Source organism: Myripristis murdjan, chromosome 24, assembly GCF_902150065.1.
Source record: "Myripristis murdjan chromosome 24, fMyrMur1.1, whole genome shotgun sequence".
Taxonomy (NCBI): Eukaryota; Metazoa; Chordata; class Actinopteri; order Holocentriformes; family Holocentridae; genus Myripristis; species Myripristis murdjan.
This window is the reverse complement of record NC_044003.1, coordinates 1,327,381-1,342,009: the sequence shown is the minus strand read 5'-3', so window position 1 is coordinate 1,342,009 and position 14,629 is coordinate 1,327,381. Positions and strand designations below refer to the sequence as shown.

General features: G+C 45.6%; 1 protein-coding gene across 1 annotated transcript in view; it reads left to right on the top strand.

Annotated features, from left to right (window-relative positions):
- Positions 1–14,629, top strand: part of LOC115356555 (NLR family CARD domain-containing protein 3-like) — a gene marked incomplete at its 5' end in the record, with an annotated part of 38,304 nt that overhangs the window by 4,896 nt on the left and 18,779 nt on the right. Inside the window, 2 exons of the mRNA XM_030047769.1 lie at positions 6,208–7,978; positions 8,081–8,254. Of these exons, the coding sequence (XP_029903629.1) occupies positions 6,208–7,978; positions 8,081–8,254 (1,945 nt within the window). The remainder of the gene's footprint in view (positions 1–6,207; positions 7,979–8,080; positions 8,255–14,629) is intronic.

Here is a 14,629-nt window from a genome sequence, read left to right as displayed (position 1 = left end):
TAAAGATACAATGCATCCTCTCAAATGATGTATCAGTAACAACTTCCCATAATATTGATGGAGATGTCTCAGGAAGGTCCTTCATTTCCAGGAAAAATGAGATTTGTTCTTTAATGTACTTTGGCATTAATTTGAACTTTGGCTCTTTCAGCAGTTGTGGATCAAGTCTCCATGTCTTTTCAGATTAAGTCAAATGATCTAAATTTAAAGACAAAGAGATGGTGGTGTGGTCTGAAATTACTGTACTGTAATATTTTATGTTACCAGTCTATGGCAACAATTTGGCATCCATCAAGGAGTAGTCAATTCGAGTGTACACATTCGGCTCTTTCTTGTGGGTGAAAAATCCTCAAGATTTCAACCAAATTGGAGTGTTTTATTAAGTATTCCCTCATGAAAATGCGAGAGTTGGAGTTTGGTGCTCTACAAGGTGACGAATGGTCCAGATATGGGTCTTAAACAAGATTCAGATCTACTCTTATTATTAAATTGGTCTGTGAAATGTCAAGAATCTGAACTAGAACATGTTTGTAAAATGAGGGCAAATCCATGGGCAAAGAGAACATTTCCCCTACTATCTCCCTCTGCCCTTCAAATAAAGTACTCATTGTCTTGCTTATACTAAGAATAATTTGCAAAGTAATGTGTGACCCCTCTAAGAAAGTTATAGAGAAAACAATAGGCTATATGTCTACCACTGGATGTCTGCAGGACATTGCCATCAGTCCCTCCATTAACAAGACATGCTGGGCTCTAGTTTCGCAGACCAGGCGAGGCGGGGGCGTAGCGCAGATGCGCTTCGCCAACTGGGTGTGGCCAGGCGGATTTTCCAAGTTTGGCACGCCGTTCTCGGTGGGGCAAGTACTCCGCCGTCCCTCCTACCGGCGGAGGGGAGGAGAGAAGGCGTGGAGTGGGTTTGACACAGCCGATTCACATGTAACCAATCAAATGAGCCCCTGTCCTCGCCTTTAAAATGCGCTGCGTGAAGGCGTAATGAAAGTTTACACAGCTGACATGGAGGTCTATTGCCGCAGGCGGAGCGGAGCTCAGGAGACAGGCGCGGAGCGGAGACCGGCGAGCAGTGCGGACACGTCACCAAAACCTCACAGGCAGGCTTCCGGAATTGTCAGGCACATGAACGATGCAATAAATACCGGAAAAAACACTATTCAATGCTACGATCACAATCAGCACATACATATATCTCCATATCAACTGTCCCGTCACAGCTGATGTCAGATCAAAGGAGATTGGCACCGTTTGTGCTGATCGTGAGGTTTTGGTAATGTGCGCCAGGCAGCCAAACTTCCACTGCGCCGGCTCCGCTCCGCCTTGCGCTGAAAGTAGACGTGGTTTCAGATTGCGAGCTTTTGGCGCACCTCGGCGAAGCCTTTTGGCACGAAACTGTCACTGCGCCAAGCCGAATCTGTCGACACCTCCCCCCGCTGCGCTGCCACTCCCATCTCGGCGAACCTCCGCCTGCGAAACTTGGACACTGTCCGCCTCTGCCGCTTCGCCGGTCGAAACTAGCTCTGCGCGGGGTTCGCCTCACTGCGCCACCCCGCGCTGCGCCGGGAAACTAGAGCCCGCTATGTTTATAGACAGTTAAACAAGAAATAAACAAAAACATATACACATTAAGTGACTAAATGTTATGCCATTATCCAGAGTACCTTGCTCTACTTTACCACCAAGTTCTAATCCCAGCATTTGCAGCATTGTCATCAAAGGATCTTCTGTATCCTCTTTGCCTGTGCCAAAATGAAGCTTGGGGAACTTGCAGGCTTTCCTTGGGACAGTAAACACAGTCTCAGTGCCTTTGAACGTCACTCTCAGCTTCACTGGATACAACATACCAAACTCCTGGCTTGTCCCGAAGTATCCCTCTGCTCTGTTAAATGCTGCTCTGCATTTTCTGATGTTGGGGAAGATGCGAGTTGCACAACAAGTGGCGAAGTGTGTTCTGTATCCTCTGGGCGTCTCTGCAGCACCCTGTGTGCCTGATCAGTAAGCGGTGCGTCACCCAGAGACAGCATATCTTTGAGGAGCTGCGACACAAATGTATTTGTCTAATGACCTTTCTCAGTCCCTTCCCTTCCATTGTAATGTGCACATTTTGTCCTCTAGACTGCCTTTCAAGATCCATACTCTTGTCTGTGAGTTGAGTCAATTCTGTGCATAAACGTTTCCCCTCTGACTGCAGCTTGCTTATTGCATTTGAAAAGTACATGGCTGCACGTTCCAGCTCTGTAATAGCGAAGCCGTGATTGGTCACTGGATGTTTACAAAAAATAAAAAAAAAAAGGTGGGTGGTGGGGTGGGTTTCTTTCACTGCTGTCTCGCCCCCGTTTCCCGCTGGGGCCTCCAGCTGTGCTGCTTGGGGCCTGGTGGGGGGCCCTCTTGCTCGCCTCCCTGATGCCCCAGTCTGGCCTCACCCCTCATTGCAATATATATCATCAATTATTATTCTTATGAGTGTCAGGATATATCGGCTCATATCAGATTATGTTATGTATCTTATCATATCATATAATATCATATATATATATATATCATATAATAATAGATTACTATGCCATGATAAATTATATCATGCGATATTATACTACATATTCTGTTATATTGCATCATGATGTGTCGTATCAGCTCGTATTATATTATATATGTGTATATGGGTATGTATGCTTAGGTGTGTATGTGTATGCATGTATGTACACTATATTACCAAAAGTATTCGCTCACCCATTCAAATGATCAGAATCAGGTGTCCTAATCACTTGGCCTGGCCACAGGTGTATAAAATCAAGCACTCAGGCATGCAGACTGTGAAACAAGACATTTGTGAAAGAATGGGCCGCTCTCAGGAGCTCAGTGAATTCCAGCGTGGAACTGTCATAGGATGCCACCTGTGCAACAAATCCAGTCGTGAAATTTCCTCGCTCCTAAAAATTCCACAGTCAACTGTCAGCTCTATTATAACAAAATGGAATCGTTTGGGAACAACAGCAACTCAGCCACGAAGTGGTAGGCCACGTGAAGTGACGGAGAGGGGTCAGCGGATGCTGAAGCGCATAGTGCAAAGAGGTCGCCGACTTTCTGCACAGTCAATTACTACAGAGCTACAAACTTCATGTGACCTTCAGATTAGCCCAAGTACAGTACGCAGAGAGCTTCATGGAATGGGTTTCCATGGCCGAGCAGCTGCAGCCAAGCCACACATCACCAAGTGCAATGCAAAGCGTCGGATGCAATGGTGTAAAGCACGCCGCCACTGGCCTCTAGAGCAGTGGAGACGCGTTCTCTGGAGTGATGAATCACGCTTTTCCATCTGGCAATCTGATGGACGAGTCTCGGTTTGGAGGTTGCCAGGAGAACGGTACATTTCAGACTGCATTGTGCCGACTGTGAAATTTGGTGGAGGAGGAATTATGGTGTGGGGTTGTTTTTCAGGAGCTGGGCTTGGCCCCTTAGTTCCAGTGAAAGGAACTTTGAATGCTTCAGGATACCAAAACATTTCCATGCATTTCCATGCTCCCAACCTTGTGGGAACAGTTTGGAGCGGGCCCCTTCCTCTTCCAACATGACTGTGCACCAGTGCACAAAGCAAGGTCCATAAAGACATGGATGACAGAGTCTGGTGTGGATGAACTTGACTGGCCTGCACAGAGTCCTGACCTGAACCCGATAGAACACCTTTGGGATGAATTAGAGCGGAGACTGAGAGCCAGGCCTTCTCGACCAACATCAGTGTGTGACCTCACCAATGCGCTTTTGGAAGAATGGTCAAAAATTCCTATAAACACTCTCCTCAACCTTGTGGACAGTCTTCCCAGAAGAGTTGAAGCTGTAATAGCTGCAAAAGGTGGACCGACATCATATTGAACTCTATGGGTTAGGAATGGGATGGCACTTCAGTTCATAGTATGAGTAAAGGCAGGTGAGCGAATACTTTTGGTAATATAGTGTATGTATGTATGTATGTATGTATATATATATATATATATATATATTTTTTTTTTTTTTTTAATTTCATTATTATTATTATTACTATTATTATTTTAGTTATTTTCATTATATTACTATATCTTCTGTTTTCTTATCAACACACAGGCTCACACACACACACACACACACACACACACACATACATACCATCACAACTTTATGTTATTGTCTGTGGTGGTGTGTATTGTCTGTCCACCATCTGTATCTTGTGTTCACTTGTAAAAAAAAAATTCTGTGCATAAACGTTTCCCCTCTGACTGCAGCTTGTACATGGCTGCACGTTCCAGCTCTGTAATAGCGAAGCCGTGTTTGGTCACTGGATGTTTACAAGGCCTGGATGGGGCTCTGAGTTTCAGTCTTAAGAGCAGACAGTTCTCCTCTAATCGTGGTGGCAGCCTCATTGATCCGAGTATCAATTGTATGGCAAATCTCGATCTTGGTTGTTTGCAGATCAGCAGGTAGCGCAGTGATGGCCTCTAGAATAGTGGTATCAGCTGTCTCATAGCTAACTTCAAGGGAGTCCAGGGCGGCAGGGCCCGTCTCTCTCAGCTTCTTGTCTTTAGAGGAATGCATCCTCAAACTTCCATTCATCCTGGCCTAATGTGCATAAATGATGTCTGGGCTGTTCCTTAAGATATATGATGGCCTGACGTGTAGTGGGAATTGTCATTAGGGTTGGGTATCGGTTGGGTTTTATCCAATACCGGTGCCTACTCTGTATTTTTTAAACGGTTCTGGTGCTTAAACAGTTCTCAAACCGGTACTTAAAAAAACGAAAACGCACACACTCAAAAAACAATACCCTTTTATTTCCAGGGCCAAATTGAACACAATATTAACTTAAATATAATATAAATACAAGTAACAGATGGTACTAATAAAGTTGTGCCATTTGTGCGCAACCGCGGGGAAGGGGGGGTTACAGTCGGGCTGCACGGCCCGGTCGGGAATGTCTCGCGGCCCGGTGCCGGTCCGCGGACCGGTGGTTGGGAACACTGACGTAGATTATCAAACACGGTGCATTGTTCGGCTTTTAAATAAACTCCATGTGTCGCCAGATGTTTCATTAAATTCGACGTGTTACCTACCTTGCATGACATTGCTTTAACCCTTTCATGCATGAATTATGAAAGTCTGAGTCCAGATTTTTTTCTTATGTGTTTTTACTCTTCTTAGGGCATGAATATTTCTGTGAGTCTCCATACTTCTTTCAGGATGCAGGACTGGTATTACCATGTCATTCTACTAGTATTACGTTATCAGCACCAAGAACTGACAGTCTCTGCATAAACCTCAATGCAGGGGAGCAGCAGAGAGCACTCTAACAGCTGATATGCAATTCCACCATAGAAACCATTGCATTTAGGAGAAAATGACTTTTAAACTGTCTTTTAAGCTGTCCACTGTAGTGACCGCTATGCGTGAAAGGGTTAAGGCATCTGTTGCACGTCTGCATCCTCCTTAGACGTGAAATGTAGCCAAACCTTAGAGCGTTTTGCCTTCGGCATCTTTATTGATCCCCTCACTATCAGTTCTGATCAACAAGTGTGCTGAGTAGCAGCACTGACGTCACGTTCAGCAACTGCAAGTTGATGCCAGAACACCAAGGGGCGGCACCGAAATGAGGCACCGAAATTTTCATTCTTATTCGGTCTCATTACTCTCATTACTGGTGCCCTATTGGCACTGGGTTTTGGTACCCAAGCCTAATTGTCAATATGTTAAATTAATGCCAAATATAATTAAAATTTACAGGAGCTACTGGGGAGCGTGACCTACTGACTCGTTTCTCAATAGCGTCCCCTCAATTCCAAAAAATATAGCCCCTATTAGCCACTGGGACCACAAAAGCTGGAAAAATAGAGCCCGGGTTTAAAAATACAAGAATTAATCTGTAACCATGTCATTGAATTGTTGGTATGGAAGTTATTGCAGAAAAACTAAAATAACCTTTGCCAACAATTGAAATGGGACAATAGACACCTTTACCATGAAATATTCACATTTCCTGCCCTGCGATGGACTGGCGACCTGTCCACGGTGTTTCCCTGCCTTCGCCCTATGAGCGCTGGGATAGGCTCCAGCACTCCCCCGCGACCCGAGTGAGGATAAGCGGTTTAGAAGATGAATGAATGTATTCACATTTCTCACATTTAATAGAGCATCTATTTTGTTCATGTTTTTTCTCGTTTTATCTTTCAGGAACTCTTGCAGGGTACCAACGTGAACTCAGATGTAACCTTAAGAAGAAGTTTGAGCGTGTGTTTGAGGGGATTGCTAAAGCAGGAAACCCAACACCTCTGAATCAGATCTACACAGAGCTGTACATTACAAAGGGAGAGAGTGGAGAGCTTAATGAGGAACATGAGGTCAGACGGATTGAAAAAGTATCCAGGAAACCAGCCAGACCAGAAACACCAATCAAATGTGAAGACATCTTTAAACCTTTACCTGGAAGAGATCAACCAATCAGAGCAGTGATGACAAAGGGAGTGGCTGGCATTGGGAAAACAGTCTTAACACAGAAGTTCACTCTGGACTGGGCTGAACACAAAGCCAACCAGCATGTCCACTTCACATTTCCATTCACTTTCAGAGAGCTGAATCTGCTGAGAGGGAAAAAGTTGAGCTTGGTGGAACTTCTTCATCACTTCTTCACTGAGACCAAAGAAGCAGGAATCAGCAGGTTTGAGCAGTTCCAGGTTGTGTTGATCTTTGACGGTCTGGATGAGTGTCGACTTCCTCTGGACTTCAAGAACAACCAGATCCTGACTGATGTTACAGAGTCCACCTCAGTGGACGTTCTGCTGACAAACCTCATCAAGGGGAACCTGCTTCCCTCTGCTCGCCTCTGGATAACCACACGACCCGCAGCGGCCAATCAGATCCCTCCTGAGTACGTTGGCATGGTGACAGAGGTGAGAGGCTTCACTGACCCTCAGAAGGAGAAATACTTCAGGAAGAGATTCAGAGATGAGGAGCAGGCCAGCAGAATCATCTCCCACATTAAGATGTCACGAAGCCTCCACATCATGTGCCACATCCCAGTCTTCTGCTGGATCACTGCTACAGTTCTGGAGGACGTGTTGAAAACCAGTGAGGGAGGAGACCTGCCCAAGACCCTGACTGAGATGTACATCCACTTCCTGGTGGTTCAGTCCAAAGTACAGAACGTCAAGTATCATGGGAGGGCTGAGACAGATCCACACTGGACTCCAGAGACCAGGGAGATGATCCTGTCTCTGGGAAAACTGGCTTTTGAGCAGCTGGAGAAAGGCAACCTGATCTTCTATGAAGCAGACCTGGCAGAGTGTGGCATTGATATCAGAGCAGCCTCAGTGTACTCAGGAGTGTTCACACAGATCTTCAAAGAGGAGCGTGGGCTGTACCAGGACAAGGTTTTCTGCTTCGTCCATCTGAGCGTTCAGGAGTTTCTGGCTGCTGTTCATGTCTTTGTGACATTCATCAACTCTGGAGTCAGTCTGCTGTCAGAAGGACAATCAGCCTCCCAACTAAAACACCTCTACCAGAGTGCTGTGGACAAGGCCTTACAGAGTCCAAATGGACACCTGGACTTGTTCCTGCGCTTCCTCCTGGGTCTTTCACTGCAGACCAATCAGACTCTCCTACGAGGCCTGCTGACACAGACAGGAAGTGGCTCACAGACCAATCAGGAAACAGTCCAGTTCATCAAGGAGAAGATCAGGGACAATTCCTCTCCAGAGAGAAGCATCAACCTGTTCCACTGTCTGAATGAGCTGAATGACCATTCTCTAGTGGAGGACATCCAACAGTACCTGAGTTCAGGACGTCTCTCCACAGACAAACTGTCCCCTGCTCAGTGGTCAGCTCTGGTCTTCATCTTATTGACATCAGAAGAAGATCTGGAGGTGTTTGACCTGAAGAAATACTCTGCTTCAGAGGAGGCTCTTCTGGGGCTGCTGCCACTGGTCAAAGCCTCCAAGAAATCTGTGTAGGTTCATAGAGAACTGGACATATTTAACACAAAACCTGGTGTTTTGTATACAGAAGAATAAGTAAATAAATAATGGATTCATCTCTACTTCTTCCTCAGGCTGAGTGTGTGTAATCTGTCAGAGAGAAGCTGTGCAGCTCTGGCCTCAGTTCTCAGCTCCCAGTCCTCTAGTCTGAGAGAGCTGGACCTGAGTAACAACAACCTGCAGGATTCAGGAGTGAAGCTGCTCTCTGCTGGACTGGAGAGTCCACACTGCAGACTGGAGGCTCTCAGGTAATGTCCATTTACAGTGGTTGACTGATTTGTCACTTTTCACACTAAGGTCCATTCACTCAAAGCAGTTTGTCTCAGCTCAGTAATCCAGAATCTGTAAAGTGTAACCATGTAAGATCCATATCAGGATCATCTGTTCAGTGTTTTTGTCTTCATCCCTTCTTGACCTGCTGTGAAACAGAGGCCTGTACGTCACCGCGTCAGTCGCTCAGCAGTTAGGTCCAGAGCAGCAAATCTCCAAATCTTTGTGGTGGATCACCATGAAACTTGATGACAACATTCATGTTGCCAATAGAATAAAAATGTCCTAGTTTTGGTGAAAGCAGCAAAATCTTTCCCAAAGTGTCTGCTCTAATTCTCCAAAACAAAATGAAGTGCTAAATCAGATTGGCTCTTTTCAGAGCTGAAATCTCAACAGACACTGCTATTGATCAACAGCACTTGAACCACCACTGCTGAGTTATGATCATTTAGACCACCAAGGAAAATATTACATATTGTTTAAATGTTTAAATCTCACTTTACATGCAGCTTCATGTCACTGAACAGCTTCCTAATCTGTGTAGGTTTTGGTGAAAACCCAAAGTAGATGATGTGGTGGACTGATTGTGTTTGTGATGGTGTGCAGGCTGTCAGGCTGTCTGCTCACACAGGAAGGCTGTGCTTCTCTGGCCTCAGCTCTGAGCTCCAACCCCTCCCATCTGAGAAAGCTGGACCTGAGCTACAATCATCCAGGAGACTCAGGAGTGAAGCTGCTCTCTGCTGGACTGGAGGATCCAACCTGGAGACTGGAGGCTCTCAGGTATGGAGAGACACACACAATGTCTTATAGAGGCCTGAGGAATATTGTTTCATGTTGAATGGTGGATATGAGTGATGTGGTCTGCTAAATCCTTCATAGGGAAGGTTATTTACTGCCCATGTTTCCATCATCAAAGAGAATCTGCTGCTCTGACTCTGTTTCTTCCTCCAGGGTGGACCATGGTGGAGAGCAGTGGTTGAAACCAGGTCTGAGGAAGTGTAAGTGTGGATTTAGTTTGACTCCTGAACACAAAGCAGCAAACATTCAGCTGTTTAGATGCTGCAGCTGCAGTTTCTGCTGTTTGCTCTTAGCTGCTTTTACCTGCTGAACCAAACAAAACAACCAATGACAACGACAAAGACAATCTTTTATTCCTTTAGTATTTATGCATAATCACAGCAGGTCTGTTGTGTCTTGTTCTCTCCATCAGATTACTGTGAACTCAAACTGGACTCAAACACAGCTCACAGAAACCTCATCCTGTCTGAGGACAACAGGAAGGTGACATGGATGAGAGAGGAGCAGCCATATTCTGATCACCCAGAGAGGTTTGACTCCTGGTGGCAGATGCTGTGTAGAGATGGTCTGACTGGTCGCTGCTACTGGGAGATCGAGTGGGAAGGATGGGTTTCTATTGCAGTGGCTTACAGAGGAATCGGCAGGAAAGGAAACAGTGATGACTGTGCATTTGGAAGGAATGACAAGTCTTGGACTCTGGCCTGCCATGAGGGTGGTTTCACTGTCAGACACAATAACGGATCCCCATCCATCCCTTCCCCCCCCCCTCTAACAGAGTGGCAGTGTATCTGGACTGGCCTGCTGGCTCTCTGTCCTTCTACAGTGTCTCCTCTGACACACTGATCCACCTCCACACCTTCAGCAGCACCTTCACTGAGCCTCTGTACCCGGGGTTTGAGCTCTGGATATATGACTCCTCAGTGTCTCTGTGTGACATTTGAGGAGGGAGAGTCATCTCCTGTGTGGAGAAACACACACACACACACACACACACACACACACACACACACACACACACACACACACACACACACACACACACACACATCACGTGGTGTTTTCATGCCCACATGTAGGGAAATCGTGTCCTGTTGGCAGTAGCATCACCTCAGCCTCCACCATGTGATTTATCTGCTGCTCCTTGTGGCCTGGTACATGTCGCTGAAACATCTACAAAGTTCAAACAGTGAAGCAGTGAACACAAAAGTAGGAACTTTGGGGTAATTTTACGGGGCTGCTGTTGCGTGTCTCCACCGCAGGAACCACCCCCTAAGGACAGAGTTCCGGAACTTTTACAGGGGCTAAACAAGTCCCTGCCTCGGGGTAGGTACTCTGAACGGCCCCGAAAAACTCCTGGGTGGGGCTTGGGGTTTACTTGGCGCCGATTGGATTTACTCACTTTACGCTTTCAACAGAAAGCGACAAAATAGCCGGCATTTTTAAAACTCAGCAGACGACGAGGAGTCGCATTTTTAAAAGGAGTTCTAAGAAGATCAGCAAGAAATGGAAGACAAAGCGTATGATAAATGGACCGACAAAGAGGTCCAGGCGTTGCTGGCATTTTATGGCAACGATGAGATACAGCGGGGGTTTGAGTCTTCTCAGCAAAACGAGAAGATTTATCAGGAGATATCCGCACATTTACGTTCCCTGGGCATTCACCACACGGCAAAGCAGTGCCGCGAGAAGCTCAAGAAATTGAAGCAGGACTACAAAAAGCTGAAGGACCACAACAATAGAAGCGGTGCCAACAGTAAAGTCAACAAATGGTACGCGCAGTTAGATGCCATACTTGGACATTGGGCAGCTTACACCGGGAACAAAGGACTCCGCTCCACTGCCGCAGCCGTCGACCACAAACCAGTTCACAACTTTAGCTTTGGAGGACATCAGTGGCGTGTCGATGGCTTGTTCCGACGAGGTTTTTTCTGATGGTAATATTTGCTTAACTACATTTACTTTAACAGTTTGGATAACCTAACAAACTAGTGTGGAGATGAGTAACTTCAGTTTTGAGACTCATCTGCTAACGGTACCCTTTATAAGTTAGTTAGGTGGCATAGAGCGTTGCGGGTGAACATTGTGTTATTGAATGATAAATGGTACTGTAATGCATCTCATCAAAGTGTTAGATATTGGCGTTATTGGCTGGTTTTCCTCATCCCGCTTGGTAGTGTTGGTCGTGTTGCTAGGGACACTTGCGTTACTGTTAGCTAACGCTAGCTAGAAATCCAAGATGGCCGCATGTGCGTCTCCAGATTTGTTTGTCCTGCAATGTTCGTGTGTTTGGTGCTAAAGTTATGTGATTGATTTGGATTTTGGCTCCAAAAAGTTCTGGGATTATCTGGTCACAATCACCACAGACCATACTGGCTGTCAACTATCTTCTCTATTTGGATTATAGCCTTTGCTCAAGCCCAACTCCTCACCTGCCTGCTCCTCTGCCTGCTTGCCTGCCTCCCCTGATCTACTGCCCAGCTGCTCCGCTCCCCCTCCTCCCGCTCCTTATTTCGCTGCCCCAGGTTTCCCACTCTCCCTTCTTATCTCTCTCTCTCTCTCTCATTATACACATACACACAAAACAGCTCACATAACCTGCTGTGTGTTTGAACTGCATGCGTGTTTGATCTGTTTGCATGAATAAACTGCTCGCGTGTTTAAACTTTATTTTTGACAATGAAATGCCTACTTGCTCTGATCATGGCACTAGCTTTCTGGGGCTATGCGCTCTCGGTCTCGCGCTGGGAGAGTGTACCGGGACAGGTGCGCTCCCCACCGATTTTGCCCAACGCGATTACAGGCTTGTTCTCTAAACCGCACAAGCAGTTACCAAAACATTTTCTTGTTAATCCTGTGGACTCAAATCAGTTGTTGCTTCGGCCTTTGTGTGTGTATGTTTTGCAAAGCTGCTTTGTATTTACTGAAAATTCTCTTCCAGTCTTTATAAGCAGGCTGCACTCTATATCATCTTGCAGAACAAACATGAAACGGAGATACTTGGTTCTTTTATTATTATTGATTTCTGGAGATGTACAACCAAATCCTGGACCTGATGGTAGTTTTTTTTTTTTTTTTATACAAATGTTTGTGCTACTCCAGGTGATTTTAAATGTAGGTCTGGACTTGGAGTAATTTATTTAAGTGTGTGCGGCCTACTTCCAAAAATTGAGTTGGTTATTGTTAATTATCATTTTGTCAGAGACATGGCTTAGCAGGAGTATTGTAAATAATGACATTGCTATTGTTGGCTACAATGTTTTCCGTACAGATCGACCTAAGAGAGGGGTGGTATAGCTATCTATGTAAAGTCAAAATTCTGTGTGAATATCATACTTTCCAAATCTGTCTCCAAGCAGTTTGAATTTTTAGCTTTAAATCTTGAAATAGCTAAAGAACATTGTATAATTATAGTTGGCTGCTACAGACCTCCATCTGCCATCAAAGATAGCCTATCATCCCTGACTCAGCTGTTGTCTCAGCTGCATTATAATGAAGTAATTATGGCTGGTGACCTGAACTGGGATTGGTTAAAACCAGTGTCAAATGATATTTAAATCATACTGTGACTCAGTACATTTGTCCCAGGTGATAAATGCACCAACACGCCCAAATCTTAAATACCCTGAGAAGGCGACTCTTATTGATTTAATCTTGACCACAAATTTGCTGTCACAGGTGTCTTTTACAATGATTTGAGTGATCATTGTGTTGTTGCTGCTATTAGAAATACTAAGATCCCCAGGACAAAACCCTGTTTGATTTATAAAAGAAATTTAAAGCATTTTATAGAGCAGGGATTTTTACAAGATTTGTCTCATTTTAACTGGAGAAGGATACAACTTATTCCTGATGTTGAAACAGCCTGGAATTTTTTTTTTTATGATGGATTCAGTTCTATCGTAGATAGACAGCCCTTTCCGCAGATACAGAGTTAAGGGGCGGAATAACTCCTGGCAGGATTTACAGTTTATTATTCTCAATCTGAACCCTATCAGGCTCAGATAGCATAGGTTATTTATTCCAACACGTATGAGGGGTCGGGCTCTGTGTAGAGTTCTCATATTCTGCCCGAACCCGACCCGACCCGACCCGACCCGACATTTTCGGGTCGGGTCGGGCCTAAAATTTACGTGAATTGGGCGGGTCGGGTCGGGCTTCGGGTTCTGTGGGGGATTTTTATTTATTATTATTTTTTTTTAATAAAAAAAAAATAGAATTATGTGTTGTGTTATTGATTATGACGTTTCATTTTTATGTGACTGGTGGAGAGAGTGAGAGACTGGATTGGATTTGGAGGCTAAACTTTCAGTGACAGACAGACAACCAGCTGTGCGAGCGCAGCGCAAACAAGTGAGAGAGAGTTGCAGCAGTATCCCGCTGTGCTGGCAGACTCGGCAGCAGGGACGGGTTTTGCTATGGGCAGTGCAACTGCCCAGGGCGCAATCTACTTGGGGGCGCACGAGAAAAAAAAAAAATCTCCAGTTTTCTAGACTACCGTATTGACCCGCACATGCCGCGGCACCATCAGTCGGTATCAGGCGGGCCGGCCGCGGCACCGTCCGATACCGCGCCCACCCGTCAGGTCTGCCGGATCTGACAGGTGAGCTGCCTGATGGCCCGCCTCATACCGACTGATGGTGCCCCGGTGCCGCGGCCGACCGGCTCTGCTAAATAATGGGGAATTTGGCGATTTTTTTTTTTTTTTTTTTTTTTTTTTTTTTGGGCTTTATCGGGCTGTCGGGCCTAAAGTTCGGCTAATTAGTCGGGTCGGGTCGGGCCTCGGGCTGGCCCAGTCGCGCCCGGGTCGGGTCGGGTCTTAATTTTCAGGCCCGATGAGAACTCTAGCTCTGTGCTGTAGGTGACAGCAGGTTGGCAGGGTCACCATGACTCCATGGTCACGCACTGCCACAGTATTACATTCTATCGTGCACGCCCTCCATTGATGATTCAATAGTTCAGCTGCAAAAACTGGTTGAAATGCAGGCCAGTCCCTTAGTTTGCACCTTGGTTCCAGGAATCTTGAGCCAAACCAATTTAAGAACCAGAACTATTTTGGGGGAAAAGGCATGTGACTGAATCCTAATTTCTGCTCTGGTGGACTCCCTGTGAGTCCATTCTCATTAAGGCCAGGAGGGCACAGGCTGTCATTAGTACGATTCTGGAGGTGAAAACATTTTTTTGACACGACACTGAATATAGATGGCCTTTTCAGATGGCCATTCTTTACAGTTTTATCTATAAAGAGTTTTTGAGTGTTGGGACAAAAACCTCTGTTTCCTTCTATTAAGTTCATACATGTGATCCTGGGTAAGTCCTGTCACATCACAATAACAGCTCTTGGGTATACGCTGCACTGAAGTGAATAAAGGGAGATTTTCAGTCTTGATGTGGAGATTTGAACTGAACCAGCTTCCTTAACATGTAATGGGAGGCCACTGCAGAGAAAAGGGGCTCAGTGGTCAAATTCTCTGCAGCCGACTGATTTTTTGTTGACTGAAGGAACGACCAGAAGCTGGACCTGAGTAACAACAACCTGAGTAACCTAGATCGTAGAT